Source organism: Martes martes (assembly GCF_963455335.1).
Source record: "Martes martes genome assembly, chromosome: 4".
In the NCBI taxonomy this organism is placed as follows: domain Eukaryota; kingdom Metazoa; phylum Chordata; class Mammalia; order Carnivora; family Mustelidae; genus Martes; species Martes martes.
Genome location: NC_137891.1, coordinates 471246 through 498371, shown reverse-complemented (window position 1 = coordinate 498371; position 27126 = coordinate 471246). Strand labels below are relative to the sequence as shown.

The window sequence follows — 27126 nt, the reverse complement described above, 5'->3', positions numbered from 1 at the left end:
CTCTTCTCTTCTGGACTAAACGCTCGTTTTCCTTCTGAAAAAGCAATGGGGAGCTGATTATCTTTCCACATAAATAGTTCAGTTGAATCTAGCATGTGGGCTTGTGCGTGTTGGGTGGGGCGGGCTTCTGGGGGCGGGGCGTTGGCAGGAGAGGAAGGGCCTAGGGACCAGCAGGCGGCTGGTGCGGTGAGCGGGAGGGCTGTGGGGAGTAGCTGCTCCTTGACCCTAGAATGGCCTCAGCGTGCTCATCTGCCTGGCGTGTGGGCTGGGCACTGTGTGGAGGGTTTTGCGAATGTTCACTTGACCCGTACCTTACTAGTACAGTGGTCCAAGCTTTATAGACAGTGGAAGGGAGGTATCGCGAGGGAGGTAGCCTGCCCTCGCTGGACAGCTAGTGCCTGCGGGAACCTGCGTTCCAGTTCCAGGCTCAGAAGTCTGCGTTCCTAGTCTGCCCCTTCTCAGCCTTGGCTCGCCCTGAGTCTCTAGGCCAGGGTCATCCCGGGCACTGTCTGCTCTTGGACAGTGTCCCTGGTCTCCACCCACTCAATGCCAAGAGGACCCCTTTATCCAGGTCGTGACAACCAAGAGTGTCTCCAGACAGTGCCCGGTGTCTTGGGCACATGGTTGCCCTCGGTGAGAGGCCCCGCCCTGCCCTAGCTGCCTCATCGTCACAACGCCACCTTCCTGGGCGCTCTCTTACACCGCTGGCAGGAAGGCGAGCTGGCGTAGCCCTGCGGGAGAACAGTGTGGCGGTTCCTCAAAAAGTTAAACATCAGGGTGCTTGCGTGGCTCCATCATTAGGCGTCTGCCTTTGGCTCAGGTCATGGTCCCGGGGTCCTGGGATCGAGCCCTGTGTCAGGCTCCCTGCTCAGCGGGCGGCCTGCTTCTCCATCCCCAGCTCCTTGTGCTTATGATCCCTCTCCCTATCTCTTTCTATCAAATAAGTAAATAAAATCTTAAAAAAAAAAGCAGTTAAAAATAGAGCCACCCTATGACCCAGCATTTGCACTACTAGCTGCTTACCCCCAAAATACAAAACCACGCATTCAGAGGGGTACGTGCCCCCCTTTGTTTATAGCAGCATTATCAACAGTAGCCAAATTGTGGAAGCAGCCCAGGTGCCCATCGAGTGGTGAATGGATGAAGAGGACGTGGTGTGTGTGCAGTGGAATGTTCTCCAGCCATAGAAAGGAACGGAGTCTTGCTGTTTGCAGCAGCACGGACGGAGCTGGAGAATAGTGCTGGGAAGCGAACTAAGTCAGAGAAGGGCAAATGCCACATGTGGCTCAGTGGTCTCCCAGGGGGGATCTGAGAGACAAATGAGCAAAAGGAAAAACAAAAGAGAGAGACAAAGCAGGAACCAGACTCTTCAGTCTAGAGAATGGAGGTCGCTGGAGGGGAGGAGGGTGGCGGGATGGGAAACAGGACTGGGGGTCAAGGACGGCACTGGCAATGGGCACCAGGTGGTGTTAGAAGTGTTGAGTCACTGTGTCACACACTCACATAACATGCACGTTGACTGTGCTGGAGGAAAATAAAAACTTAAAATAGGGCCGCCTGGGTGGCTCAGTTGGTTGACCATCTGACTTGATTTTGGCTCAGGTCGTGATCTCAGGGTGGCAAGATCAAGCCCCATGTCAGGCTCTGCACTGGGCATGGATCCTGCTTAAGATTCTCTCCCTCTCCCTCTGCCCCTTCCATGTCCTCCCTCTCTCTCCCCCACTCAAAAAACAAAAAACAAAAGCAACTTACAAATATCTGACAATAATATAAAAGTGAGGAAGGTTAAAAAATAGAATTGACAACGTAGCTTTGCGCAGTGGCACTATCGTAGCCAATGAGGTTTATCCGAGGCGCGATTATTGCTGATAGAATTGACAACGTACTAAAGTATTTGAAGCTGGGGAAGGCGGTAAAAGCAATGGCCTGTGTCAGACTTTGTCAGGTTAGGGAGTCATAGCTCAGTCATTTACTTTTATGGAACGATACAAAGGTTATGTGATTGCAACACTGTGTACGTCTATAAAGGAAACAATGGGACAGTAAAACAGGGCCGCCTTCCGACTGGGACTTGTCATAGCCTAGCAGATGCCTGTTGACTTAGATCGTAAGAACATTCAATACAGGGACAAGGGGGCACCTGGGTGACTTAGTGGGTAAGCGTCTGTCTTCAGCTCAGTTCATGATCTCAGGGTCCTGGGATCGAGCCCCACATCGGGCTCCCTGCTCGGCGAGGAGCCTGTTTCCCTCTCTCCCTCTGCCTGCCTTTCTGCCCACTTGTGATCTCTCTCTGTCAAATAAATAAATAAAAATCTTTTTTAAAAAATGCAGGGACAAGCTTAGAGAATGGTCGCATGTAGCTAACGGTGCAGATGCCCATCGCCTGCGACCACGCGCTATGAGTGTCTTGCTGTAGTTGTTCCTATTTCTATTTGAAACCACATATTTTGGGGGCACCTGGGAGGTTGAGTGGTTAGGCATCTGTCTTCTGCTCAGGTCATGATCTCAGGGTCCCGGGATCGAGCCCCACATCGGGCTCCCTGCTCAGCAGGAAGCCTGCTTCTCCCTCTCACACTCCCCCTGCTTGTGTTCCCTCTCTCTCGGTGTCTCTGTCCGTCAAATAAAGTCTTTTAAAAAAAATATATATATATATATATATATATATTTTTTTTTTGTTGTTGTTGTTGTTATTGGACCATTTGAAAGTAAGTTGCAGACGTTTTGACTCAACCTCTAAACATTTCAACGTGCATCCCCTAACAAGGTCATTCTCACACAGCTTCATCTCGCCGGGGCTGTGAACAGGAGCTCCCACACTTGCCGCATTCTGACTAGAGTGTTGTCCCCGGACTGTGTTCATAGGAGCCTTCCTGCCGCCTGAGGTGTGCCTGGGCTCTTGTTTCTCTAGCCTCCCAAGTGACAACTTTTTTCCTGTGATTGTGTTTTAACTTATTGTTATAAAAAATTGCAAACATTGGGGCACCTGGGTGGCTCAGTGGTTGTCTGATTCCCTTTTTTTTTTGAGTGAGTGAGCGAGCATGAGCAGGGGGAGAGGCAGAGGGAGAGGGTGATGCACGCTCCCGGCTGAGCAGGGAGCCCAATGTGGGACTTGATCCCAGGACCCTGGGATCATGACCTGCACCGAAGGTAGTAAGCATTCAGTTCTTGATTTTGGCTCAGGTCATGATCTCAGGGTCCTGGGATCGAGTCCCCATCACGCTTCTCGCTTAGCGGGGAGCCTGCTTGTCTCCTCTCTCTCTCAAATAAATCTTTTTAAAACTTTGCAAGTGTTTATAGAACCAGAGAATTGATAAGTGGCTGTGCCCAGCACCAGTGTTCCCAACTCACGGATCCTGATGACTTTCTGAAGAGGCCAGGCTGTTGAGAGGGTCCTTGCACCCTGGATCCACTTGGCAGACGTGCTCAGGGTCATGGACAGTGAGGGCTGAGCTCCAGTTCTTACACAGTGGGCTTGTCGTCTTCTTGAGAAGAGCAGAATCACAGCACAGCTCTCACAGGCCGGAGGACCAGGCAGCCGGGGTGGGATGGAATCCCAGTGCTCCCAGGCTCTCCAGCACCAGCCTGGGGCATCTCCGGCAGGGTTTGTGGGAGGGGAACGTGCGGTAGAAGAGCGGGCTCGGGAGGAGTACGGTGGGGGGGGGGGGGTGCTGCAGGCCTTGAGAAGAACAGGCGGGGCGGATGGAGCCTGGACAGAGGCATCTGAGGGGGGGGCGTGGCGCACACAAGGCTGTCCCTCTGGCGCCCGTGCTCGTGGTCACAGACCCTTGAGATCCCAGCCCAGACTGCCCCCCCCCCAAGTACTGCAGGCCGTCACTGATGTTCTGAGCGGCTGTCACCGGGTGTCTGCGGTTACAGACGCCCATCCTCTGGGCTTGTGCCGCGGAGCCTTGCACAGAGCCGCGTGCCCATGGCCAAGCCGGTCGCAGGCCAGAGGGCAGCAGGGGCGCCGCGCCGGCCTGCCCTCTCGCACAGAAGCCCACGGCTCTGCCTGTGGCGCCTTTCTCGCCTCTGTGGGGTTTCCTCGAGGATCTGCGTTCACTGTGTGTGGCCTCGCCGAGCAGAGGTTTTCTGTCAGCCTGTGTTCTCCTCTTGGGACATAGGTCATGGAGCTTTTCCTTTGACTTTTGTGTTGTTTTGCAGTCCTTGAAATTGTCGTCAGGGCTGTGTGCTTTGGCCAGAAAATGATCGGAAAGCCAGTTCTGTTTTTGGTTCAGGGTTCGCGGTAATAATGTTAACATCTGCGCCGTGGGTCGTTACTATACATGACCTTTTTTTCTCTATAAAGGGAATTGCAGTTGGCAGTTTGTGGTTAAAGACCTCATAAGAGGGGCGCCTGGGTGGCTCCGTGGGTTAAAGCCTCTGCCTTCGGCTCAGGTCATGGTCCCAGGGTCCTGGGATCGAGCCCCGCATCGGGCTCTCTGCTCAGGGGGGAGCCCGCTTTCCCCTCTCTCTGCCTGCTGCTCTGCCTACTTGAGATCTCTGTCTGTCAAATAAATAAATAAAATCTTTAAAAAAAAAAAAAAAAGACCTCATAAGACCCCATAATTCAAATAAGATTGGGAGACCAAGGTTGTCTGAAAGCGTAGGAGGACCGTGATGCTTCCGTGGTCGCTGAAACAGACCAGCACGCTGAGCGGTCCCTGTGGTCCTCGTGGCGGCTGTGGCACGTCTTCCGCTCGGCCTTCCCTGCCCTCTGCCGTGTCTCTGCCGCTGGCGTCCTAGCAGGTGTTTTCAGAGCAACCACCAGCACAGGGTCCTTTTACTGCTTCTGCCGCCGCCGGCCGAGAGTCTGACATCTTTCTGATTGTGTCATTAAACATTACACATCTTTGGAAATTCAGAATGACTTCCTGAGGCTACTGGTCAGTGGGCTAAGCAGCAGAAGGACAGTCAGCAAGAGGTCCCGGGGCCACCAGGAGAGGGTCCGAGGCAGGAACAGCAGGGGCGCGTGGAGGCGGGCTGTTTCTCGTGGCCCGTCACGGTGCCTCGAGGCAGAGGCTCCTGGTGCGGACAGTGTGGCCTTGCCTGCGCGCGTGTCATGCTTGGATCTCGGCCTTGCTCCCCGGAGGTGGGCTCGTCCTTGCATTCCCGGAGCGAATGTGTGGGCCTGGCCCTGAGCACAGGCCCCGCGAGTGCTGACCGGCATTGGTGACATATTGGGGCCCTGGGAGGTGCTGCTCGCCCCTCAGCTCGGGACCGGGGTGACCCTGTGCCGTTTGTTCCCTTTGCAGTCACAGCTCTGCCGCTTCCACTCTGCCCTGCTGCAGAGCCGGGCCCCCCGGCTGGCCCCTGCTGCCCTCTCCAGGAGAAACCTCCGGGTCCTGCCTGCAAGGTGGTGAGTTCCCCGCAGCCCTGGGTGCCCTCTGTGGCCCAGGCCTCTTGCCAGGCGGGGATGGAAGACCTGTCTCGTGGGGCCCAAGGCTGGACTTCACTGTGCTTCCGCCGGCACGACAGATGCGTCTGCTCCTCCGTGTGGTGGCCTGGAGTTGCCAGCGCCCTGCCCCGGCCGGGGACGTCCTCTCGGGGCGGGACTCTCTGACGGCAGCGGCAGGAGCACGCGGCGGCTAGAGCTGTGTGCTCTGGGAAGACAGTCGCTGGCTCAGTGTGTGCAGAAGGCCTGGCCGCTGTGGCTGGGGCCAAAACAAGCTGTAGAAGTAGCGAGAACTGGAGGCAGGAGGGTTCCAGGCCTGAGGCCAGTGGGCAGGACAGCGTGGGAGTGAGGCGGAAGGCGTCAGGAGGCCAGACTCAGGCCTGGCGGGCTGCAGTGAGTTACTTGAGCCCGCACTCGATGCCGGGCTCCTGTCGGGCTCTCCCCTTCATCCCTGTCCCCCACGCATCTTGCCCGGCTCTGCCGTCCTGGCACTTGGCAGTTCGCTTGGGCGTCATCAGGGTGACGGTGGCTCGCGCAGCGCAGGCCTGTCCGGTGGGGCTCTCAGCTCTGCCTGTGAGCTGCTTTCCTGCTCACAGGCTCTTGGAGCCTGGCGTCCAGGGAGTCTGTGGGGCTTAGGCTAGGTGACTGGGAACACGCTGGTGAGCACGCGGGCCTCTGGACCCAGTGTCGCCTGCAGAGGCTTCCGGTACAGCTGCAGCTCCCCAGGGTGGGCCGGACCCCAGCCGTGAGGGCCCCGCGGGCCGTGGGGAGCAGAGGCCAGCAGAGCCCTGGCCCAGGGGCCGGACAGGAAGTAACCCGCACCACACGCCTCTGTCTCCCTCCAGGTCCCACAGACCCCAGCCCCTGTGGAGGAAGGTGCTCTCTGCCACGGTGCTGGGGGTCCCCCTGCTCCTTGGGGCCCGCTACCTCACAGCAGAGCCTCAGGAGAAGAGAAGGATGAGGCTCGTAGTGGACGGTGTAGGGCGCTTCGGCAGGTAGGAGGGGTGGGGGCATGGGACGTCTTTCTCCCCCAGCCAGTCCTGTCCTGAGATGTGTGGAGCCTGAGCTGGGGCTGGGAGGGGCTGCAGGGTTTTGCTGGAATCTTCCAAGCTGCCTTCCAGACCCTCCAGTGCTGCCGCAGGGACGTGGTGCTGACGAGCCGTGTACCCGGGCCGCGGCCTCTTCCAGACCCTGCAGATCAGCCTTGGAGGGCAGAGAGCTGGTCCGGCTTCTGCCGGCTGTGGGCAGGCGGGCAGCTGCCTCCTCCTCCTCTTCCCCTTCCTCCTCTTTTTCTCACCTCCACTCCCCCAAGGAGAGTGGGCATCTAGAGGGCTCGGGGGCTCGGGCGGGAGGGCTGCCAACCCTCCTCCACTCCCCGTGGACTGGACTAGAGACGGACAGTGTCTGGTCACTAATATCGAGGGTGCCTTAAACTGAAGGCCCTTCTCAGGCTCCCTCACCTACCAGTGCTAGATTCCGGGGGTGCGGCTGATCTTCCTGTCGGAGCCCCTCGGACAGACGTTTCTGCCGTTGGTCAGATCTGGGAATTCCTACAGCCAGGAAATCCTGAGGACCAGTTCTTGGCTTTGAGTGAAAACTCAGTCTAAGCCAAACCCACCGCTGGGCTGGGCTGGGGTTCGCACACTGCTGCCCTGGGAGGCGGCTCGCATGCGGCCTTGCTCCGGGCAGCTGCGGGCTGGGGGCCTCCAGCTCTGCGCGCCTGCAGCCTCCCAACCCTGGTCCGGCTCTCAAGGGAATGCTTAGGCCTTACTAAGGCCTTCGGGCACTTAGCCAGAAACTTCGCTGAGATTTGTGCTAATGGAGACCGTGATCGGGTGAATGGCTGAATGCTTGACCACTTTCTGCCATGAGGACAAAACAAGCTCTCCATTTTTTTTTTTTTTTAAAGATTTATTTATTTATTTGACAGATAGAGATCACAAGTAGGCAGAGAGGCAGGCAGAGAGGCGGGGGTGGGGGGTGCGGGGAAGCAGCTCCCGCTGAGCAGAGAGCCCGATGCGGGGCTCAATCCCAGGACCCTGAGACCGTGACCTGAGCCAAAGGCAGAGGCTTTAACCCAGGCACCACCCAGAGCTACCCAGGCGCCCCGAGAAAGTGTATTTTCACAGCTTGCTTTCAGAGGCTGGGCTGGGATTGGAGGGAGGGAGCTGGAACTGTTCTCTTCCCAACATGTTCTTGTCTACTGTAAGCTCCAGCCATTGCCAGGACAGACACAGGGTGACCACAGGGCCTCCTGAGTCAGGGGCATCGAATCTGGGGGAGGCCGGAGTGCAGCCAGGGAGTAGGGCAGGGCTGGCTCCCCCCCCCCCCGCCACCCCCGGGGGTTGGGCGCGCCTTCCGTTGCAGGAGAGCGGAGATCAGAACACGTCCGGTCCCGTGTGAGTGAAGGCTCAGAGGTGAGCGGTGGGAAGTCGGGTCGAGGCCTCGCTTTCCCACCCCCGCCCCTTATTCAGTCGTAGCTTTTCAGAAACCTGTGGTCTTTTTTCTTTTTTTGGACACAGTTTTAAATGTCCAGAAAAGTTGTAGGAATTAGACAAAAGAACTTTTTTCTTCCTGAAATGCCTACAGAGGAGTTGTCAGTGTACACCATTGCCCCGTAAGCTGGGGTGTCTTTCCTAAACAAGGACGTTCTCCATGAGCACCGTCAGGACACCGGTACGCTATGAGCCTCTAACTTCCTAAGCTCATCTACCTGTCACCAGGATCGCGTACCAGGCCCACCTCTAATTTCCTGCGGTCTAGAATAGTGTCTCCTTGGTTCTTATGGCTAAACCTGGGGTCAGGCATGGCCCCCCAGACCCCCATGTGGGCCCAGGGCTGTCAGTTTCGATGGCTCCCTGGGCCGAATCATAGGACTCAGGAAGGTGCCGCACTCTGGATTGAGCTGTTCTCCCAGCAAACAAGAGACAAATCAGAAAGAGCCCAAGGAAGAGATGCACAGGGAGAGCCCCAGATTCAGGGTTTCCATATCCTCAGAGACCTGCCCTGTCGCTGCCGTGCTGCCGTGCGTCCGGGTGGTTCTGGGAGCTTTGCGTGCACGTTTTCCACGGGACCCTCTTTCTGGGCAAGACTGAATCATGGGCCTCCAACTAAACTGTGTCCAGTCCCTGTCGCTGCCCCCAGCTGGGCTGATCTCTGAGCGCGACGGTCTGAGCACATCGTCAGTGTGTGCTGTCCCTGCCCGCCACCAATCCGGACACTCCTGTCACTCAGGAGATGGGGGTGTTCACAGGCCACCTGCCAGGAGCTGGGGCACAGGCCAGGCCCTTCTGGCTGAAGTTAATTCTTCACCACACAGGGACCTTGACCCCTTGGGAGGCTCACAGGCCAGTGATGTTGGACAACGGGGTCAGCAAATCGTGGCCAAATTTGGCTGCTGCCACGCGATGCGTATGCTTCCTTGGGCCCGTGGTCTTGTCCGCTCTGCGTGTCGCTGGCAGCTGCTGGCTCTCACTGCAGCAGCTGGGGGCAGGCCTAGGGCTCAGCAAAATCTTTGCCGTCCCACTTTGTCAGGAAGCATGTTGGTGACCCCTTCTGTAGAAGGCCCCTCCGTCTGGATCTGAGCAGCGTGCGCAGGCGCGTTCAGTTGGTGCTGTTTGCGGCGGTTCTGCCCCCGGGGCGGCGGTCTGTCCGGGCCACTCTTCTCGGAGCGATGTTCGCGGTGGTCCCTGCTCCCCGCTGCCCACTGGCCCAGTGCCTCCCAGGGCTTCCGAGTGAGTTCATTCCCACCCCGGCCCCCAAATCGTGGCTTTGCTCGCTTAGTTGCTGCACGGCTGCTACCTGCCATTCTGCAGGTAGGAAACTCTCTCTTCTCCCCACTTACTCGTATCCGTCTGTACTCAGGGGTCTCTTACTGATTGTAGGGGTCGCTGCTCTCCGTTGACATCAGTTGTTTCCTTGTTGCTGACTGTTCTGGCTTTAGCCTTTGTGATCCTTTCTTAATTTCCAAGTTTTTTGGGGTTTTTTTTTGACCAAGAGAGAGATCACAAGCAGGCAGAGAGAGGGTGAAGCAGACTCTCCGCTGAGCAGAGAGCCCGATGCAGGACTCGATCCCAGGCCCCTGAGATCATGACCTGAGCCGAAGGCAGAGGCTTAACCCTCTGAGCCACCCGGGCGCCCCTGCGGGGTGTTTTGTCTCTGGCATCTTACTGTAAGACATCTCGAATAGTGGAGCTGGAGACACTACACCGAGCCTAGATTTTGGCGTCACGTCTTTGGATTGTCGTTCTAACTCCCAGCCCGGGTCCATTTGCAGTGTCTCCGCTTCTGGAGCATTCCGTCCCTCCGTGCACTCAGAAACCCTGTCTTGTTCTTTCCCAGGCCTGGACTCGGCCATTCTCCAGGGAGCCTGGTTCCTTGGGATGGCGAGGGGTCTTAAGGACCACGGGCCGGGCGGCGGTGTGCTCGCTGCTCCCAGGCTCTTCCGCAGACGAGAGCGAGGGGCCGTTCAGACGCGGGGCTATGCGCGCACACCTTTCCGCGTGTCTGTCTGCAGCCGTCCACACCACACCTTGCATTCACGGGCTGTTTCCCAGCACAGAGATCATTCTCATCCACTCCCTTTCCAGAACTCCTCTCTCCAGCTGGGAGGACCTTGGCTTCCCTTCATGGCGTGTTTGGCCAGTCACTGAGCGTAGCAACTACCCCTGCCCCTTTGCAGACCTTGCACTGCCTCTTGGACTGAGTCACTCAAGAAGGCGGGACGGCCTCCTCCCCCGCTTGGTACCTCTAGGGAGCTCTGAGAATTCGTGTCCTTGCTCCCCTGCCGACCAGCAGTCTGCTCTTCACAGACCGTCCTGTTTGTTCCCTGGGTCCAGATGGGGGTGAGCGGGACGGAGCCTGATTGGGGAGCGCAGCGTGGCAAGCACAAGGCCCGGCTGCCCTCCTCACCGAGCGTGCTCAGTCACCACGACGGCGGGGTGGGCAGCCTCGACCCTAGCAGGGAGGCGGACGCGCCCAGAATCCAGCAGCCTCTTCCTCCCCGCCTTTCCGCTGCGGCCCTCCCGGGGCGGAGGTGGATGGGAGGCAGGAAGAGAAGAGGTTTGGCTTGACCAGTGTCCCCGGGTCACCTCGGGGCTTCTCCCTTGAGGAACAGGAGCCCTACACCCCTCTCATGAAGGTCTGGGGGTCTGCAGTCTGTGATGCTGGAGGCTGGACTCAGCCCTGGTTCCTTCCCTCTCCAGACCCAGGCGGCCTGTCTATAGCCCGGGCCGCAGGGAGCGCGCGTGTGCCCTTGCCAACGTAAGGAGGGGCCCGGGCCCCCGGCACTGTGGAGACACTGGGAGCCCTGCTCTGGGATCCAGCCGCTGGGAGGCTGCTGTCCTCGGCCATGTGGAGTGCGCCCGGGGGCTCTGCTGGGCCGGCAGCGCAGACCCGGGAGCGACACCACGTCTGCACAAGGGAGCTGGTGACAGCTGCCAGCTCACTAGCCCTCACCGCTGCACAGACCCTAGGTGCTGTGAGAATGAGGAAGAAGCCGGGCCTGGTTGTGAGGGCCTGAGGCCCCACCCCCGTCTGTCCCGGGTGCTCACTGCTGCACGTTCAGGCACAGGAGCGGTGTGGACACAGGCTGCCCATTGTGTAGACCAGGAGCTGAAACTGCCCTGCTGGCGGTGCTGAGTAAGGAAGCTAGACCGGAGCCTGTCCTCTCCCTCCCGGTCCAGCCTGGAAGCCCGGCAGCCCTGGCACCTGCTCGGTTTGGGGCCAGTGGTCTGGGGCAGGGGTGGGACGGCTCCGGGGCCCCGTGCCTCGGGGGTGCTGAAGGCAGCCTCTGCCAACAGGTCTCTGAGGATAGGCCTGCAGATCTCCCTGGACTACTGGTGGTGCACAAACGTCATCCTGCGAGGGGTGGAAGAGGTTTGTCCCTGCACCCTCGCCACAGGGGGCAAGGCCTCACGCTGGGGGCGGAGGGGGGACAGTGACACACTAGATGAAGGTGGGTGCTGGGGCGCTGAGGTGCTGCCCGCCTGCCCCCATCCCTTCCCTCCATGCCTGTGGTCAGAACAGCCTGGGGTACTTGGAGGTGATGTCTGCGTGTCACCAGCGGGCGGCTGACGCCCTGGTTGCCGGGGCCATCAGCAACGGGGGCCTCTATGTGAAGCTGGGCCAGGGGCTGTGCTCCTTCAACCACCTGCTGCCCCCGGAGTACATCAGGACTCTGCGCGTGCTGGAGGACCAGGCCCTCACGCGTGGCGTCCAGGAGGTGAGCCCTGCTGTGGGTTGGGGGCTGGGCAGTCTGGCAGCCTCCCCTGCCGCCACTCCGCCGGCTGCTCCGCGAACCCCCCGCCCCCCTGCCAGGTGGACGAGCTGTTCCTCGAGGACTTCCAGGCCCTGCCCCACAAGCTCTTCCGGGAGTTCGACTACCAGCCCATCGCCGCCGCGAGCCTGGCCCAGGTGCACCGAGCCACGCTGCACGACGGCACCGAGGTGGCCGTGAAGGTATGCTGGGGCCTGCCCCGCGCTGCGGCAGGGTCTGGGGCGGTGCCGGCGGCCCCAGGTCCTCCCCGCGGCCTCGCCAACGCAGGTGCAGTACATCGACCTGCGGGACCGTTTCGAGGGGGACGTGCACACGCTGGAGCTGCTGCTCCGGCTCGTCGAGCTCATGCATCCCAGCTTCGGCTTCAGCTGGGTCCTCCAGGTAAGCACCGCCCGGAGGCGGGCCGGAGCACGCGGGGGGGGCCGCACGCCACCTGCTGCGGTGAGCCGGTCCCCAAGCCGGACCCTCACTTGCCCATGTGGCCCCCAGGACCTGAAGGGCACCCTGGCCCAGGAGCTGGACTTCGAGAACGAGGGCCGGAACGCCGAGCGCTGTGCCCGGGAGCTGCGGCATTTCCGCTACGTCGTGGTCCCCCGTGTGCACTGGGACGCGTGCAGCAAGGTGGGCTGGGCCCCTCCGGGGTGGGAACGCACAGCCCGGCCAAGCTCAGCCACCTGCTCTCTCCCAGCGCGTGCTGACGGCCGAGTTCTGTGACGGCTGCAAGGTCAACGACGTGGAGGCCATCAAAGGCATGGGGCTGGCGGCGGAGGATGTGAGTGCCGTGGGCGAGGAGGGCAGGGGCGGGGAGGTGACAGGTTGGGGGGGTGCTAAGTACCGGATGGCGGCGGCCGGTCCCGACCTCCCCCCAGATCGCGGAGAAGCTCATCCAGGCTTTCGCGGAGCAGATATTTTACACCGGCTTCATCCACGCGGACCCCCACCCAGGCAACGGTAGGAAAGGGCCCAGGGCTGGGGGTTGGGGGGTGGGGGTCAGAGCCCCCAAGCTGACAGGCCGCGTCCCTAGTTCTGGTGCGGAAAGGCCCCGACGGGAAGGCGCAGCTGGTGCTGCTGGACCACGGGCTCTACCAGTTTCTGGATGAGAAGTAAGCCAGCCACGGAGCCGGAGGGGGGTGGTTTGGGGGTGGCGGGGGGGTGGGGGTCGGGCCTGGGCTCACTGCTGGCTTCCCACAGGGACCGGGCGGCCCTGTGCCAGCTGTGGCGGGCCATCATTCTCCGGGATGACGCGGCCATGAAGGCACACGCGGAGGTCCTCGGGGTGCGAGGTGAGGCGGGGCTCTGCGGGTGTGGAGCTCTGGGGGGCGCCCAGTGCCGGCTCACCCCCTGCCTGCAGACTACCTCCTCTTCTCCGAGGTGCTCATGCAGCGGCCCGTGCGCCTGGGCCAGCTGTGGCGCTCGCACCTGCTGAGCCGAGAGGAGGCGGCCTACATGCAGACCATGGCGCAGGAGCGTTTTGAGGCCATCATGGGCGTGCTCAAGGCCCTGCCGCGGCCCATGCTGCTCGTGCTGCGCAACGTCAACACCGTGCGCGCCATCAACACCGCCCTGGGCACCCCCGTGGACCGCTACTTCCTCATGGCCAAGAGGTGGGCGCCAGCTGGCCAAGGCTCCAGGGGAGCGGCGGGGGCGCGCGGCCAGAGCGGGATCGGGCCGGGCTGACTCGTGTCTCTGGGCAGCGCGGTCAGAGGCTGGAGCCGCCTGGCAGGTGCGGCGTATCAGAGCGTCTACGGGGCCAGTGTTCTGCGCCACATCAAGGTCATGTGGGAGATGTTCAAGTTTGAAGTGGCCCTAAGGTGAGACAGGAGGGGCAGGCACCCAGGGCAGGTGTCCGAGACCTGCTCCCCACCCACCCCTGACTCCCCTGCCCTTCCTCGCAGGCTGGAGACCCTGTCGCTGCGGCTCACCGCCCTCCTTATTCGGCTCTTGGTCCAGCTGGGCCTCCTGCCTGAGACCCAGGGGCTCTCCCAGTACTTGGAGACCTAGGCAGTCCCGGGGGCGAGAGGCCCTCAGGGCTGGTCCAGCATCGGGCCCCACAGACCGAGACCTGGGGCGCTGAAGATGCTGTGCCCTAGGTGGGCAGGGGGCAGTACGGGGCTCAGACCACAGCCCGGCCAGGAGACCCAACAATGACCACAAGCTCTACTCAAACCAAACATCTTTTTCCTCGTGTTTTGTACAAAAAAAGAGGTGGGGGCGGCGGCCTCTGGGAATCTAGAAGTGGGCGGTGACACGGTCGGTCTCCAGCAGGTCGTCCAGGATCTGCAGGGAGAGGGGCTGGTGGGCGGGGGAGGGCGGGGTGGCCGGCCGGGCGGGGCGGGCGGGGGCGGGCGGGGGCTCACGATGTCCGGGGTGGTGCCGATCTTCTTGGCCAGCTCGCCGCGCTCCATGGTGCTGAGGTACAGGTAGCGGTTGAGCAGCTCGCCGTCCAGGACGTTGCGCACGGCGTTCTGCAGGGCGCGCCGGTCCGCATGCAGCAGCCTGGGGGGACGCGCAGGCTGTAGGGCAGGGGCAAGGAGTGGGGCGGGCGAGGAGTGGGGCGGGCGGGCGGGGGGCGCACACCCACCGGAAGGCCCTGGGGTTGAGGCCGGCGTGGTGGGGCAGCATGGTGGTCAGCGCGTTCTGCAGCATCAGCAGGCGCCGGTAGGTCTTCTCCTGCATGGGCAGCAGCAGCCCGATGCCGCCGTCCAGGGTGGCTGCAGGGGGGCCCTGTGTGAGCAAGGCCGGCGCAGCGCCACCCCGCGCCACCCGGCGCCACCGCTCGCCAGCCTGCACTCACCGAACCACGTGATGTGCTTGTTCTCCCACACCACCGACTTCTTGCTGGGCCCCTCCGCGGCCCCGCGGCACGGCGTCCTCCAGAAGGTGTTCACGTGGGCGCCCACGTGGAAGTCGGCGCGCCGCAGCAGGCGCATGCCCCCGAAGCTCTCTTTGGCTGGGCCAGAGGGAGCTCCGCTCACTGCCCGCCCAGCGCCAGCCCCGCGGGTGGGGGGGGGGGGGTCTACTCACCTTCGGGCAGGTACATGTAAACCATGAGGTTGCGGTCTCGGTCGGACACTGGGGAGCAGAGCCCAGGGTCAGCCTGGCCACCCCCCGAAGTCTGCGAACCCCGGAGCCCCCGGGGCCCTGCGCTCACCCAGGAAGCCCAGCTGGGCGTTGTCCACCATGAAGTCCACACTGTACACCTCCAGCGGCTTGGCGTCCTGGGGGTGGGGAGGGGGGAGGGCCGTCAAGGCGGGCCCGCGGCCAGCCCCCACCCGGCACGGGGCGAGGCCGCGCGCGCACCCTGGATACGAGGCTCAGCGTCTTGCTCTCCTCCTGGTAGCGCAGGAGCGAGATGCTTTTCATGACGTCCGCCGCCAGGATGAAGTTCTTGACGCTGATCATCTGGTGGATGTAGAGCTGCGTGTCGATGAAGGCCATGCCCGTCAGCTCGCTGGCCCGCAGGCTCCACAGGAAAATCTAGGGGGACGGGGGCCGTGGGTGACCAGGGGTAGGCCGCAGGCTGGCCCCGGGGCGAGGGAGGGCGCAGACCTTCTGGCCGATGGCGGACACCAGGTGGCCGTTGCAGTGGCACAGGGCGGTCACCGGCCCCTTCTGCTCCTTCTCATACAGGACTTTGAACTTGTTCTTGGTCAGGGGCTGGCCAGGCTCAGGCACCACCTCGATCACATCCATGATCAGGATCTGCCGGGTGCGGGGGGAGGATGATGTGCAGGGAAGGGGCCAGGGCTGCCAGGCACCGGCCACCCCCACCGGCTGGCCCCTTACCCGCCCTCGGCACGTGACCTCCTCTCCCTGCATGAGGCAGGTCCCAGCAGCCACGTAGCCCTTGAGGCCCGACACAGTCTCCTCGCTGCGCAGCGACACAGTCTTCATGCAGGTCACGTGCTCCCACTCCTCCAGCTCGATCCTGCGCAAGGCAGGGTGAGGAACCGCCCGAGGGGGCCAGGCCCCGCCCCGCCCCGCCCCGCCCCGCCCCACCTCACCTGGCGTTGGGGATGGCCTCCCAGCTGACCGGGGAGATGAGCTGGATGGAGAAGGCCTCCTGCTGGGGGTGGACGTACCGCTCGTCTGCAAGGACACGGGGTGCTGGTCAGGGAGGGCAGCCCCGCCAGCCCGCCCCTCCCCGGGCATCACGCACCCCTCTCGATGGCCTCGAACTCCTTCTCCTCGCCGGTCATGCGCGGGATGCGGGTGCACGGCATGTTGGTGCTGGTGGCGACAGCATAGACCTGAGAGAGCAGAGCGTGTCAGAGCGTGTCAGGCCCCCGGGGGGCCATGCCCAGAGGGGCCCCGGCCCGAAGAGAATGGGATCAGACCTTGGACTCCACGTGGTAAGCCACGTAGTGGGCTGTGCAGCGCAGCGGGATCTTCCTGACCGGCCACGGGGCGTCGTAGGACAAGTAGGCGGGCAGGACGCTGATCCTCAGCTCGCCCTGGCAGGTGGGGGAGGGGCCGGTGAGGCCCGGCACCCGCCGAGGGCAGGGCAGGCAAACCTGGGCTCCCGAGGGCTCCACGCCGCCAGCCCTCAGCTCTGCCAGACCGGGGTGCGCACGGGACGGAGACTCGCTGCCCCGTGCTTCACGGCCCCCCTGTCCCTTCTGCGGGGCCGGGACGCTGGCCACAGACATGGTTGGGGCCCAGAGGAAGCCGCAGGCCGCACACCAAAGGTTACCCACATACCAGCCATGCCGGAGTCGGCACAGACAGACGAGGGAACCCCTACTGCCCCCGACCCCAGCCAGTGTCCTTCACCCACAGTCCTAAGTGCGTGTCCAGACCACCTGCCCCGTTCTCATCAATGAGTCCTCAGACCGGCTTCACAGATGAGGAAACGGGGCTCAGAGAGGGTGAGCACCTTTGCCCCGAGTCCCAGCTCCTGAAGGGCACAGCAGTGACCGGCGCCGGCCCCGCGAACAGGCGCCTCCTGGGCTGCAGCCGCCACTCCCGCCCGCCGTGTCCCCCAACCTTTCCACGTCTCACCTCTTCGACCTTGGCCCTGTCCACCTGCTGGACGCCCCGCAGGGTCCCCAGCACCTCCTCCTGACCCAGGCAGGGCAACATGGGGCAGCACGAGCCCTGGGGTCTCCCTACCTGTCTGTTGAAGTACAGGAAGCCTCGGGGGCAGTTGACGTTGTGGAAAGGGGCAAAGGAGTCGATGGGCCCGTCGATGCCCATGGGGTGCAGCCGCAGCGCCCCCCGGCCCGTCACCAGGAGCCAGTGAGGCGAGGGGCCACAGATGAACACCTGAGGGCAGGCACTGTGAGGGGCGGCCCAATCTGCCCCTCCCCGGGCGCCCCCCCCCAGAGCCGCCCGCCTACCCCTGAGTAGCCGTAGATGTCCTCGAAGTACCGGAACCGGGCCACACGGCCACGGGCCCCAGCCCCCTCCTCGGCGCCGCCGCCTTCCGCTTTCTTCTTGGACGGCTTTGGCTTCTTCTCACGGAAGTTGATGTTGTGCGGGACCTGGAGGGGGTGGTGCGCCATGAGGGCCGGGTCGTGCCCCCCAACCCCGTTCCACGTCCACCCCACGCCCCGCTCGGCCCGCCCACCGCACCTTCTTGAAACGGACTTTGAGGTTTCCCTGGCCAAGCTGGGAGTCGTGGGGGAAGGCCTCGTAGATGAGCAGCTCCTGGTCCACGTGCACCTGGGGGCAGCGCAGGGTCAGCCGGGGACCGGGGGCACCCGGCCGGGCCGCCGCGGGGCACGAGGCGCGCACTCACCAGCAGGTAGGGCCGGCTCTGACGGCTCCCCAGCGCCACCAGCAGCACCTCCTTGACGAGCGGCAGCTCCCCCTGGCGCGTGGCCTCCTCCTTCCGGGCCTCGCCCTGCGTGGTGGGCTGACCGAAGGAGCTGTCCACCAGGACGCGCTGCCCCACGGGGAAGTTCTTCACCAGGAACACCAGCCTCCAGTCAGGCAGCTGGTAGATCTGCGCGGGGAGCGGGGTCAGCAGCCATGGGAAGTGGGGGGCGGGGGCCCGCACGGGTACAGGGCCTCACGCACCTCCATGGTCCCGTTCTCCCGCACCAGCAGGCACCAGTGGGTGGGCTCGGCCCGGAACGGGGTGGGGTCCCAGTCCGCAGGGGGCTGGCTGCCCCTGCGGGCCTCCTCCTTGCTGGGGCTGAAGAGGGAGCCCGAGTCCCCGTACAGCATCTCCTCCTCGTCGTCCACGGTGGGGCTAGAGACGGGCCGGCACACGAGTCACACGTGGCCTGCCACAGGTCCCCTGACCCCAGCCCAGGCCCTGGCTGCCCCCACGTACCTGGTTTCCGAGCCCTGCCCCTCGGCCTCGGAGCCGCTGCGGCCCCCCAGGTCATCGCGGGCCCCGCCCAGGCGGCTCTCGGTAGTGAACATGCCACTGACGTCTCGGTACACGCACAGGGTGATCACCTTGGACTGCTGCGGGGACAGGGGCGGGGGCTCAGTATGGCAGAAGCGGGGGTGCCTGCAGGCCGCGGGCACGGCCGGGAGCTTACGTGGTGCAGGGGCGGCTTGTGCAGCGCCAGGCGGTGGTGACGGCCCCCATACGAGTCACTCTTGAGCAGGAACATGGTGACGTGGCCCTCGGCACTCATGATGACCACGTAGGGGTCAGCCACGGCACACTGCACGATAGGCGAGCCCAGGTCCACAGGGATGAAGTGCAGCTGGCTCACTGCGGGCGTAGGATGGTCAGCGCCGGGCGTCGGCACCCAGCACCCTCCCCACTGCCCGCCGCACCTACCTCCTTCCAATAAGCGGATGCCAAGCGGCGACACCTGCACAATGTAGCGACCGTCCCCGATGTTGCCAGCGAAGACCGTGGGGCCCTGTGTGGCAAAGCCACTGGTGTCCAGCTCCATGATCTCTTGCCCCGTCTGCAGGATCTGTAAGCGATAGGAGGGTGAGGCACACCCCCAGAGCGGGACCCCACCCCAGGCTGCCGGACCCCCACCCCTCACCATGGTGGAGTCTTCCCGGCTCAGGATAAGGAACCCATGTCTCCGTCCGTCATCGTCTGCCTCAAGGGCGCTGGGCTCCTGCTCTGCCCCCTCCCCCTTGGGGGTCTCCTCCTGTGACAACGGACAGCAGGAATCACATCAACTAGCCAAGGCCCCACTGCCCCCAGGCCGCCCACACGCTCAGGCTGAGTCCATGTGGAGGGCAGCCCTGGGTCACCTGCCCCACTCAGGGCCTCCAGGCCAGCCGAGGGTTGACCTACTTGCTCCTTCCGCGCGGGAGCGATGACTGTCCACATGTCGTAGCAGCCAGGAAGTTCAAAGGTTGTCACCACCTGGGGCCGGATGCTCTTCTGGAGTGACAATGCGGGTATCAGTCCTCCCAGATCCCGCCAGGAGGCACCACCCCCTGCCCCCACGTACCTGCAGAACGGACAGGGCCCCGTTCTTCCCATAGCCGGAGCACACCACGATCTCCAGATCCGGCTCAGGGCTGTTCTGAAACTGCCCAGGAGCTGGGAGTAAGGACAGGGCCCCGGGCGCCCCCCCTCACCCCCATCACCCTGCACAGGGGCTGACAGGAAGGACAGGCTCCAGTGCCCTGTGCCCCCCGCCCCCCTCCACCCCAAGGCACCTCTTCGGAGAGGAAGGCAGGCTCGCCCATGGCCGCGTTGGCACAGGGTCCAATGTTGAGGATGCTGTCGCAGACCTGCAGACGCAGCCGTGCTCAGGCAGGCCAGCCTGGGTGGGAGGCACCCCCCCCGGGCCCCAAGCTCACCTCGAAAGAGTAAGTGGCCAGCTGTGTGCCCGACTGGGCCTCGCTGCCGTAGACTTCAATCTCATCCACCTCGTCCTGTGGTGCGGACTTGCCCCCTGCGGCGGACGCGGGGCCCCGCGTGAGCCCACCCCGGTCGCCCGGCCCCGGGCCTCACCCAGCCAGCCCCCGCCGGCTCCCTCCAGCCCCGTCCCCACCTGACCAGCCAACGGCAGAGTCCACTCGCTTCTTCTTCGAGGGGGGCTCGTCCTGCCGGGCAGGAAGGGGCGGTGAGCAGCCCTGTGAGGGGAGCCCGCCTGCCCAGGGGCCCGCGTCCCGACAGGCTCCGCAGACGCACCTTGTCGGCCTCCCGGACGGCGCCGGCCGGGGCCTCCTGCAGCTTCTCTGTATACTTGAGGAGGAGCGAGTTGCCCAGGCGAGAGCCGAGGAACAGGTACCCAGGCTCCATGGTGACCATCTGAAGGGGGGCGGGCGGTGAGGGGGAGGCCGGGCCGCCCCCAGGGCCTCTCCCCCCGGCCCTCCCGGGACTCACGCTGGTGGTGAGCACGCTGGCGGCGGCCTTGTCGAAGTGGAAGGCGCGGACGCTGCGCATGCCGTCGGTGATGAGGGTCAGCACGTAGCTGCCGGGAGGGGGGCCGCTGAGCGGGCGCGCCTGGTGGGGGGGGGGCGGGGGGGCGGGGCTCACGGAGGGGAGACGCACATCTCACCGCCCTTGAGGGAGATGACCATCTTGTCATAGGAGATGAAGGCCGCCTGCGCACAGTCGAGGGTGATCCGCACGCCCTCCTGGGTGCCTGTGCCGGGCGCGGTCAGATGGACGCCGAGGCCCTCCAGCCCCCCGCCCCTTGGTCCCGCCCCCGCCCACACTCACGAAGGGGAAAGGCGGTGGTGCCGGTGGTGAGGCCGTTGAGAGCCACGCCGTACGGGGGGACGCTCTGGTTCAGGTAGAGCAGCGAGTTGACCGCGAAGACCACCACCCCGCCTGCAGAGGGACAGGCTGGTGGGCGGGGCCCCGCACGGTCTCACGAGGCCCCCCGCACCCACGGCCCTCACCTATGGGCTTGGGCACAGCGAGGGCCTGGGTGCAGTCGAAGGGGAGGCTGGTGAGGGACCAGATCACCGGGTGGACCTTCTGCGTGATGTTCAGGGAAATGGCCACGATGGAGCACGTGTCCTGCCGTACGGCCACCCGCCTGCGGGCGGACGGGCGCGTCAGCCGGGGTTGGGGGGCCGGGTCCCCGCCCCGAGCCGCGGGCCCCCAGCTCCGGGCCCCACCCCGGCCAGGTCTGGTTGGGCTCGAAGAGGATGAGCAGCGTGGGCTCGTAGTAGCCGTGCAGGAACTGCAGATCCACGATGTTGAGCAGCTTCTCGTCCAGAGCCCGCACGTCGATGATGTAGCTGGGCAGGAAGCTGGACCTCTGCCTGGGGGTGCGACAGGCTTCAGCGGGCGGAGGGAGCAGGGGACTCCACACAGACAGCCCCTCCCCCGCCGCGGTACTCACCCCTCCCCCATCAGCCCCTCGTGCTCCTCCGCCAGGCTCTCCCTGCGGAAGGGCAGGACCACCAGGCGCGAGCCGTAGATAAGCATGGCGGCGCAGCGCCCGTCGGGGTCCACCCGCACCCGCGGCGCGTGCACGTTCTGCACAAACCCGTCCTGGGGGCAGAGGGCATCATCAGGCAGGCCTGGGGACAGGAGGCGGGGGGGGGGGAGGGGGGCTGGGAGGCTGGGGCCGTGGCCCGGCCCTACCCGCAGCTCAGGCTCCTCAAAGTAGTGCAGAGACAGAGTCTTCAAGTCATGGGTGCCCGGGTCATATTCCACCACCGAGAGCTGGAAGGCGGCCGCAGGTCAGAGCTGTGGCCAAACCCACAGCCCGGCAGGCCCCCCACACCGACGCCCGCCTCCACGCCCGTAGCCTACCTTGGCATCCTTAAAGCTCAGCAGCAAGGCATCCCGCTTGGCACCTGCCAGCTGCACGCTGGCCATGGACATGACGTTGCCGAAGAAGGAGAAGGAAGCCACCAGCTCCAGCTTCTCCCGGTGCTCCCGGTGCTCCCGGTGCTCCCGGTGGGCCTTTCCCTCTGCGGGACAGGACGGTGGGTCCGGGTCCAGGCCCACGCCCCAGCCCCCACAGCCCCAGACCTGTGGCCAGGGCAGCCACCCTTGTGCTCACCTGTGCTCCTGTCATTCTTGGTTGGTGCCTGGGAGGGGAAGAGGAGGGTGAGCAGGGAAGCCACAGACGGGGCAGCCCCACCTCACTGGGGGACGAGGAGAAAAGGGCCAGCCCTGCCCAAACCCCCACCACCGCGCAGCCCACGTTTCCAGGCCCTTCAGGAGGCAGCTGGGCACAGCCCAACCCAACGTGCACAAACACTCACGCCCAGTCCCCAGCGTGGCCACAGGCTTCTCAGAAGGCCCCGGTCACAGCGTCCCCAACAGCCAACAGTCCCCTCACTCGCGTGCGCACGGGGCACAGGGGTGCAGAGGGAGGGAGACTCTCAAGCAGACCCCGCATGGAGCACAGAGCTGACACGGGCTCCATCCCACGATCCTGAGCCAAAATCAAGTCGGACGCGCAACCTACTGAGCCTCCCAGGAGCCCCGTGAAAGTTTAATAATGAGAAAAAAAGGGCATCTTTCATAACACACTTGTGCTATGGGGAAAACACCCTAAAAAGAGCCGCTTGAGAAAAACAACATAATTAGCTCATTACAGAAAAGGCATTTTACACACCCAACACCTTTTCACAACCACAAAACCCCAGAGCCAGAGAACTTCAGCAGGAAATTCTACCAAATGTTGCAAAAATGATAAACTTCAGAAACATCAAATAAAACCAAAATGAAACCAAAAACCCCACTGGTCCCAGGCTGACGACACCCCAGGTGGTTAGGGCCCCCCCATACCGATCGTGCACGCGGGACGGACTCGAGGCCGTCTCACAGTATGTGCAAATGAGCCAGCGACGTGTGAAAAGGACACTACGGCACAGCCAGGCTGAGTCGTCCCAGGAACGCCTAACAGTTCAGCACAAGAACACCCGACTATCAAGGTTAAGGAGAAAAATAATATACTGTTTCGAGAGATACAAAAAAGCATGTAATAGGGGCCCCTGGGTGGCTCAGGTCATGGTCCCGGGGTCCTGGGATCGAGCCGTGTCAGGCTCCCTGCTCAGTGGAGAAGAGCCTGCTTCTCCCTCTGACCCTCCCTCTGCTTGTGCGCTCTCTCTGTCAGATAAATAAAAATCTTAAGGAAAAAAAAAAGGGAAGAAAATTAAGGTTTTTAAGGGAAAAAGTCCTGGAGATACAATGGGACATTTCATAAGAAGGTCGGTTCAAAACAGTCCAAAAGTTAACCTCATTCTAAATTTGTCTCATACACACCTAATAACACACTTTTAAAACACGCGTGTGCACACACAGAATTCTTGACGGTCCTACGAGGCCGTGTCCCACCTTGTTCATCTTTAAAGTTACCGTGGACACGCTTCATTTCTGGCTCTTCCGTGAACATTTGAAGACTGAATCATTAAATCTAATGAGAAATCCGCTACAACCTTGAAAGACACGGACCCTACAGACGAACCGAGGGGGCGGACATCTCTGCGACACAGAGGCTTTCCCACCCGTAACCACGATCTATTCTCTATGTACCTGGCATTTCCACTAATGTCAATAAACCCCAAAGATCACAGGGGTTTTCCCCGCTGCCCAGCCCCACCCCTGCCACTGCCCCAGGCCATGCCCTCACCCCCCCTCCCACACACAGCTCCTCTGCTCTGCAAACAGCACACCCTGCCTTGGACCAAGCCGCCCTCGCTTCCCACCTCACCCAGAGGACTGGGGTCCCAGCCACACTGCCCACCCCCCCACACGCCCACCTGCTTTGTGCTCTAGGCCCCCCCATTCCCGTCACCAGGGCTGAGCCGTGAGCTGCAGGAGCCACCTGCGTGAGACGCCGCCGACGGAGTCAAGACCGCCTCCAGACGGGCCGTCACCGCTCTCCGGAGTCTGCTCTTTCAGCGGCTCTGAACAGGCTGGGAATGGAACTGGGGCCATATCCCCAGGCCCTGGCCCTGGTGAGGACTGGCAGCTTCCCCCTTTGTCTCGAGGCCAGGAAAACCAAGCCAGCCAGCTTGGGGGGGGGGGGCAGGGGAGAGGGACGGAGAGGGACAGGCCAACTTGCCTCCAGCCCTTCAAATCACCGAGTCAAACCCCAGACCCCACAGAGCACAGGCCCGGGACCTCCTCAGTCCATGGGGTGCCCTGTCCAAACTCCCAAGACACGCACCAGCGCAGGCACCTGCGGTTCCATAGCAGAAAGCAGACCGCCTGGACGCTCTCCAGCTGCCCCCCATCAGCCCCATCTCCTGCTCACGTACTTTCTTTCTTTCTTTCTTTATTTCTTTGACACAGAGAAAGAGATCACAAGCAGGCAGAGAGGCAGGCAGAGCCGGGGGGGGGGGGGGAAGGGGGGAAGCAGGCTCGCCGCCCAGCAGAGAGCCCGATGTGGGGCTCGATCCCAGGACCCTGAGATCATGACCTGAGCTGAAGGCAGAGGCTTAACCCACTGAGCCACCCAGGTGCCCCCCCACATACTTTCTGACTCGAGAGCTGGCACACTTTCCTACAATGAGCCGAAAAGCCAACATCTGACTTCAACCCGGCAGCCACGTGCAGTCTGCTTGGACGTGTTACAGGTCTCTGAAGATGGGCAAAGCCCCCCTGCATTTCAGCAGCCCGGGCGGGGGCGGCAGCCAGGCCGGTGCCCCCCTCTGCCGTGCGCGCTGCTCCCATCTTTCAAACCCGTCTTCCAGCTGCTCTGTTGCTTTGATTCCCTTGGTGCCAATCTTTATGGAGATGGTCACGTTACTAATTCTTTCTCCAGTGGGCTCCAAACCCTGCAGGGCCCCGTCCCCGCCCGGGTCAAGAGCCACCAGGGCCCCCATGTCTCCTGGCACAGAGGCTTGGCAGCCGGGGACACGGCCTGAGGCCTCCAGGCCGCCGCCCCCCCTGGGTGTGGGCTCTCCTCCCCCGCCCCCCGCCCCCACCCCAGGCTGCACCTCCCACGGGGCGTCCTTGGCCTCTTCTCTTCCCAATGTCTCAAGCCTGGGGCACCCACAGCCCCAAGGAGCCATCTTCTGGGTGATTCCAACCAGCTTCAGAGTCTGAGGGGTCCCGCTTCTCTCCAGCCCAGACTCCGCTCAAGGTGGCTCCTGTCCCCAGCTTTCCCTCAACCTCACTGTGGGCTGTGGAAGCAGCACCCAGATCTGCAGGGGCCGCCCAGGATTCACGCCCTGTGCCAGGGCTGCTCCACACAAGCCGTACCAGGGGGCAGAGGTGGCCGTGCGCCACGTCTCCCTCGGGTTACGAGGACACTGTGGCTTCTCGGTGACTCGTTCTGCCCCCCTCAGCCTTCATTCTGCAGGAGGCTGCCCCGGGGTGAGGCCCGCATGAGGGACTGAGGACTCCTTCCAACAGCAGCGGGAGAAGCGGACGCTCCAATCTCCTGGCAGCCTGTGCCGAGCCGCCCAGCTAAGCCACTCCTGGCTTCCTGACCCTCAGAAACTGGGAGACACTATCTGTTGTTTCCAAGTTTTGGGACACCTGGGGGCTCAGTCGGGGAAATGTCTGCCTTCGGCTCAGGTCGTGATCCCAGGGTCCTGGGATCGAGCCCGACATCGGCTCCCTGCTCAGTGGGGAGCCTGCCTCTCCCTCTGCCCTTCACACTACCCATGTGTTCTCTATCAAATAACTAAGTAAAATCTTAAAGAAAAAAGAGAGAGGGTGGGGGTTAGGAGGGGCAAAGGGAGAGGACCCCTAGCAGGCCCCACGCCCAGCCCGGAGCCCGACAACGTGGGGCTCCACCCCACGACCCAGAGATCATGACCTAAGCTGAAATCAAGAGTCTGGACAATTAAGCGCCTGAGCCACCCAGGCACCTCCCTCCTGGCTGGGACCGGCCCAACACCGTCGCCTGCCTGACACCCACACGGCTCCCGCTTTCTCTCCCTCTGCAGCACCTCAGTCCTTGCCTGCTCAAAACTCAACTTTGCAAGGAGGCAAAATTTCACAGCACTCCTGCCCCCCACTCCCCCACCCTGCTCTGCTGGTTTCCGCGGTTCACGACCGGCCCTGGAACAGGGGCACCACGAGCGCAGGTCTCTCTGCCCGTTGTGCTCACCAGCACCTTCCTCACGAGGACTCTGCACAAACACGTCTGTGCAGAGAAGGAGCGACTGATACCAGTGTTCCCCGTGGGCCGTGAGCCCACCTGCAGAAAACATCAGGAAAGCACACTTGCGACCTGTCTCTCAGAGTTCACCGAATCCGAGAAGGAACTTTACGGGAAGACGGGACGGAGAATCCAGTGTCCGCTCACTGAGTACAGCAAAGATGCTCCCAGACAACAGAGACGCGTTCCTTCATTCATTTTAAGCGTCTCTACACCCGGTGTGGGGCTCAAACTCACAACCCGGACCAAGAGCCCGGGCTCCTCTGCCTGAGCCAGCCGGGCTGCCCCATTTTCATCTGCAACATCTTTTTCAGTTTTGACTGAAATTTTGACAAATCCCAAATACTGACCTCAAAACTGCCATTACCACAACAGCTAAAAGATTCTTTTTCACGACACCCCGTCCCAGGACGGTCGCTCTACCGCGCCGGCTCTCTACTCCGCTTTCTTCTCCCCGTGCTGGTGGGCGACGGTCCGCGCATTTCAAGCAAAAACAGACTCAGCCGTCCAGAAGGTCGGCCCGCTCCTGCGCGCCCTCTGACCCCGTCTGCCCGCCCCTCCCCGACCCGCGCGCCTTCACCCCGGGGCCACGCTGCGCCCCCCGACGCCCTCGACCGCTTCCGGCCCGCGCCCTGGCCGCTGCCCCCGCCCCGACGGCCTCCAGGCCCCATCCTCGCGCTCGGAGAAGTCTCGCCGGCCCAGGTCCCGCAAGAAGCCCTCTCGGACCGGTCACCGCCTCGGCGCCCACAGCACCGCTGGGCTTCCGCTGCGGACGGGCTCACCGCGCTCGAGGGCCCTCCGGTCAGGGGCCTGCCCCCCCCACTCGGGCCGGGGGCCAGCCTGGCTCCCCCCGGCCAGGGCCGTCCTTCCGCCGGCAGCCGGCGGCTCCCGCCCGGGGAGGCCCTGCCCGGGGGCCCCGCGGGACAGCGCCGCCTCCCCGCCCCCACCTCCCGGGCGGCGCGGTCTCCGGCCTCGGGGCCCCCGCGCCCCCCGCGCCCCCCGCGCCCCCCGCGCCCCCCGCGTGGGCAGGTGCCGGCCGAGCGCAGACCGCGGCGGGCCCGGCCCGCACCCACCTCGGCGTCGCGGTTGAGGCGGTACACGTAGAGCTGCGAGGTGCCGGCCACCACGAGGTTGCGCTCGCTGTTGCTGAAGAAGTTGCAGTACATGGCGAACTCCAGGCCGGTGGGCGGGTGCGCCTGCTTGTACACGGCGTACATGGCGCCGAGCCGGGCTGCGCGGGGCCGGGCCGCAGCGTGAGCCGGGCCGCCGCCCCCGCCGCCCGCCGCCCGCCGCCGCCGCCCCCGCCCGCCGCCCGCCGCCCGCCGCCGCCGCCGCCGCCCCCGCCCGCCGCCCCCGCCCGCCGCCCGCCGCCCGCCGCCCGCCGCCCGCCGCCCACCTGGCAGTTGGCGCTCGCTCGCGGGGGAACGGGACCGCGGCGGACAAGGCCCGGGCGGCCGCGGAAGCCGAGCGCTGTGGTTCCGGGCGGCCGCTAC

At 63.4% G+C, this 27126-nt stretch overlaps 2 protein-coding genes across 5 annotated transcripts in view; one reads left to right on the top strand and one right to left on the bottom strand.

Moving 5' to 3' along the window:
- Positions 1–13837, top strand: part of ADCK5 (aarF domain containing kinase 5) — a 19358-nt gene extending 5521 nt beyond the window's left edge. The window contains exons 2-15 of one of the 3 annotated variants that reach the window (XM_080800778.1): positions 5253–5356; positions 6238–6387; positions 11194–11269; positions 11514–11615; positions 11711–11851; positions 11937–12050; positions 12159–12290; positions 12358–12441; positions 12539–12620; positions 12694–12772; positions 12861–12952; positions 13021–13273; positions 13364–13480; positions 13565–13837. In XM_080800778.1, coding sequence (XP_080656904.1) covers positions 5253–5356; positions 6238–6387; positions 11194–11269; positions 11514–11615; positions 11711–11851; positions 11937–12050; positions 12159–12290; positions 12358–12441; positions 12539–12620; positions 12694–12772; positions 12861–12952; positions 13021–13273; positions 13364–13480; positions 13565–13670 — 1632 coding nt within the window. In that variant the 3' untranslated portion in view covers positions 13671–13837. Of the gene's footprint in view, positions 1–5252; positions 5357–6237; positions 6388–11193; positions 11270–11414; positions 11616–11710; positions 11852–11936; positions 12051–12158; positions 12291–12357; positions 12442–12538; positions 12621–12693; positions 12773–12860; positions 12953–13020; positions 13274–13363; positions 13481–13564 lie in introns of all 3 variants that reach the window. The other 2 variants (XM_080800777.1, XM_080800776.1) reach the window with 2 other exon arrangements.
- Positions 13826–27126, bottom strand: CPSF1 (cleavage and polyadenylation specific factor 1). 2 transcript variants are annotated; one of them, XM_080800774.1, is made up of 38 exons: positions 27030–27126; positions 26707–26864; positions 21572–21599; positions 21319–21479; positions 21148–21228; positions 20903–21054; positions 20676–20822; positions 20454–20593; positions 20272–20382; positions 20101–20194; positions 19933–20020; positions 19738–19857; positions 19598–19649; positions 19404–19498; positions 19260–19334; positions 19049–19129; positions 18889–18978; positions 18629–18739; positions 18412–18553; positions 18164–18342; positions 17950–18086; positions 17691–17865; positions 17410–17616; positions 17244–17333; positions 17009–17152; positions 16782–16934; positions 16007–16123; positions 15829–15919; positions 15674–15758; positions 15456–15597; positions 15219–15371; positions 14970–15146; positions 14821–14887; positions 14694–14741; positions 14464–14619; positions 14251–14380; positions 14027–14165; positions 13826–13946 (listed from the first exon to the last, which is right to left on the bottom strand). In XM_080800774.1, the coding sequence occupies exons 2-38, from the start codon at positions 26848–26850 to the stop codon at positions 13899–13901; spliced, it is 4350 nt and encodes a 1449-aa protein (XP_080656900.1). In that variant the 5' UTR covers positions 26851–26864; positions 27030–27126; the 3' UTR covers positions 13826–13898. The 2 variants fall into 2 exon arrangements, with proteins under 2 accessions (XP_080656900.1, XP_080656901.1); XM_080800775.1 differs by having other exon boundaries at positions 17950–18083.

Excerpts from the sequence above, each read along its gene's own strand:
- CPSF1 (XM_080800774.1), bottom strand. The coding sequence starts at position 26,850 with ATGTACGCCGTGTACAAGCAGGCGCACCCGCCCACCGGCCTGGAGTTC. Across the intron at positions 18,087-18,163 it reads ACAAGCCGCCCCTGCACCAC|CAGTCCAAGGTGATCACCCT; the intron begins GTAAGCTCCCGG and ends CTGTCCCCGCAG. Across the intron at positions 15,920-16,006 it reads CTTACCACGTGGAGTCCAAG|GTCTATGCTGTCGCCACCAG; the intron begins GTCTGATCCCAT and ends CTGCTCTCTCAG.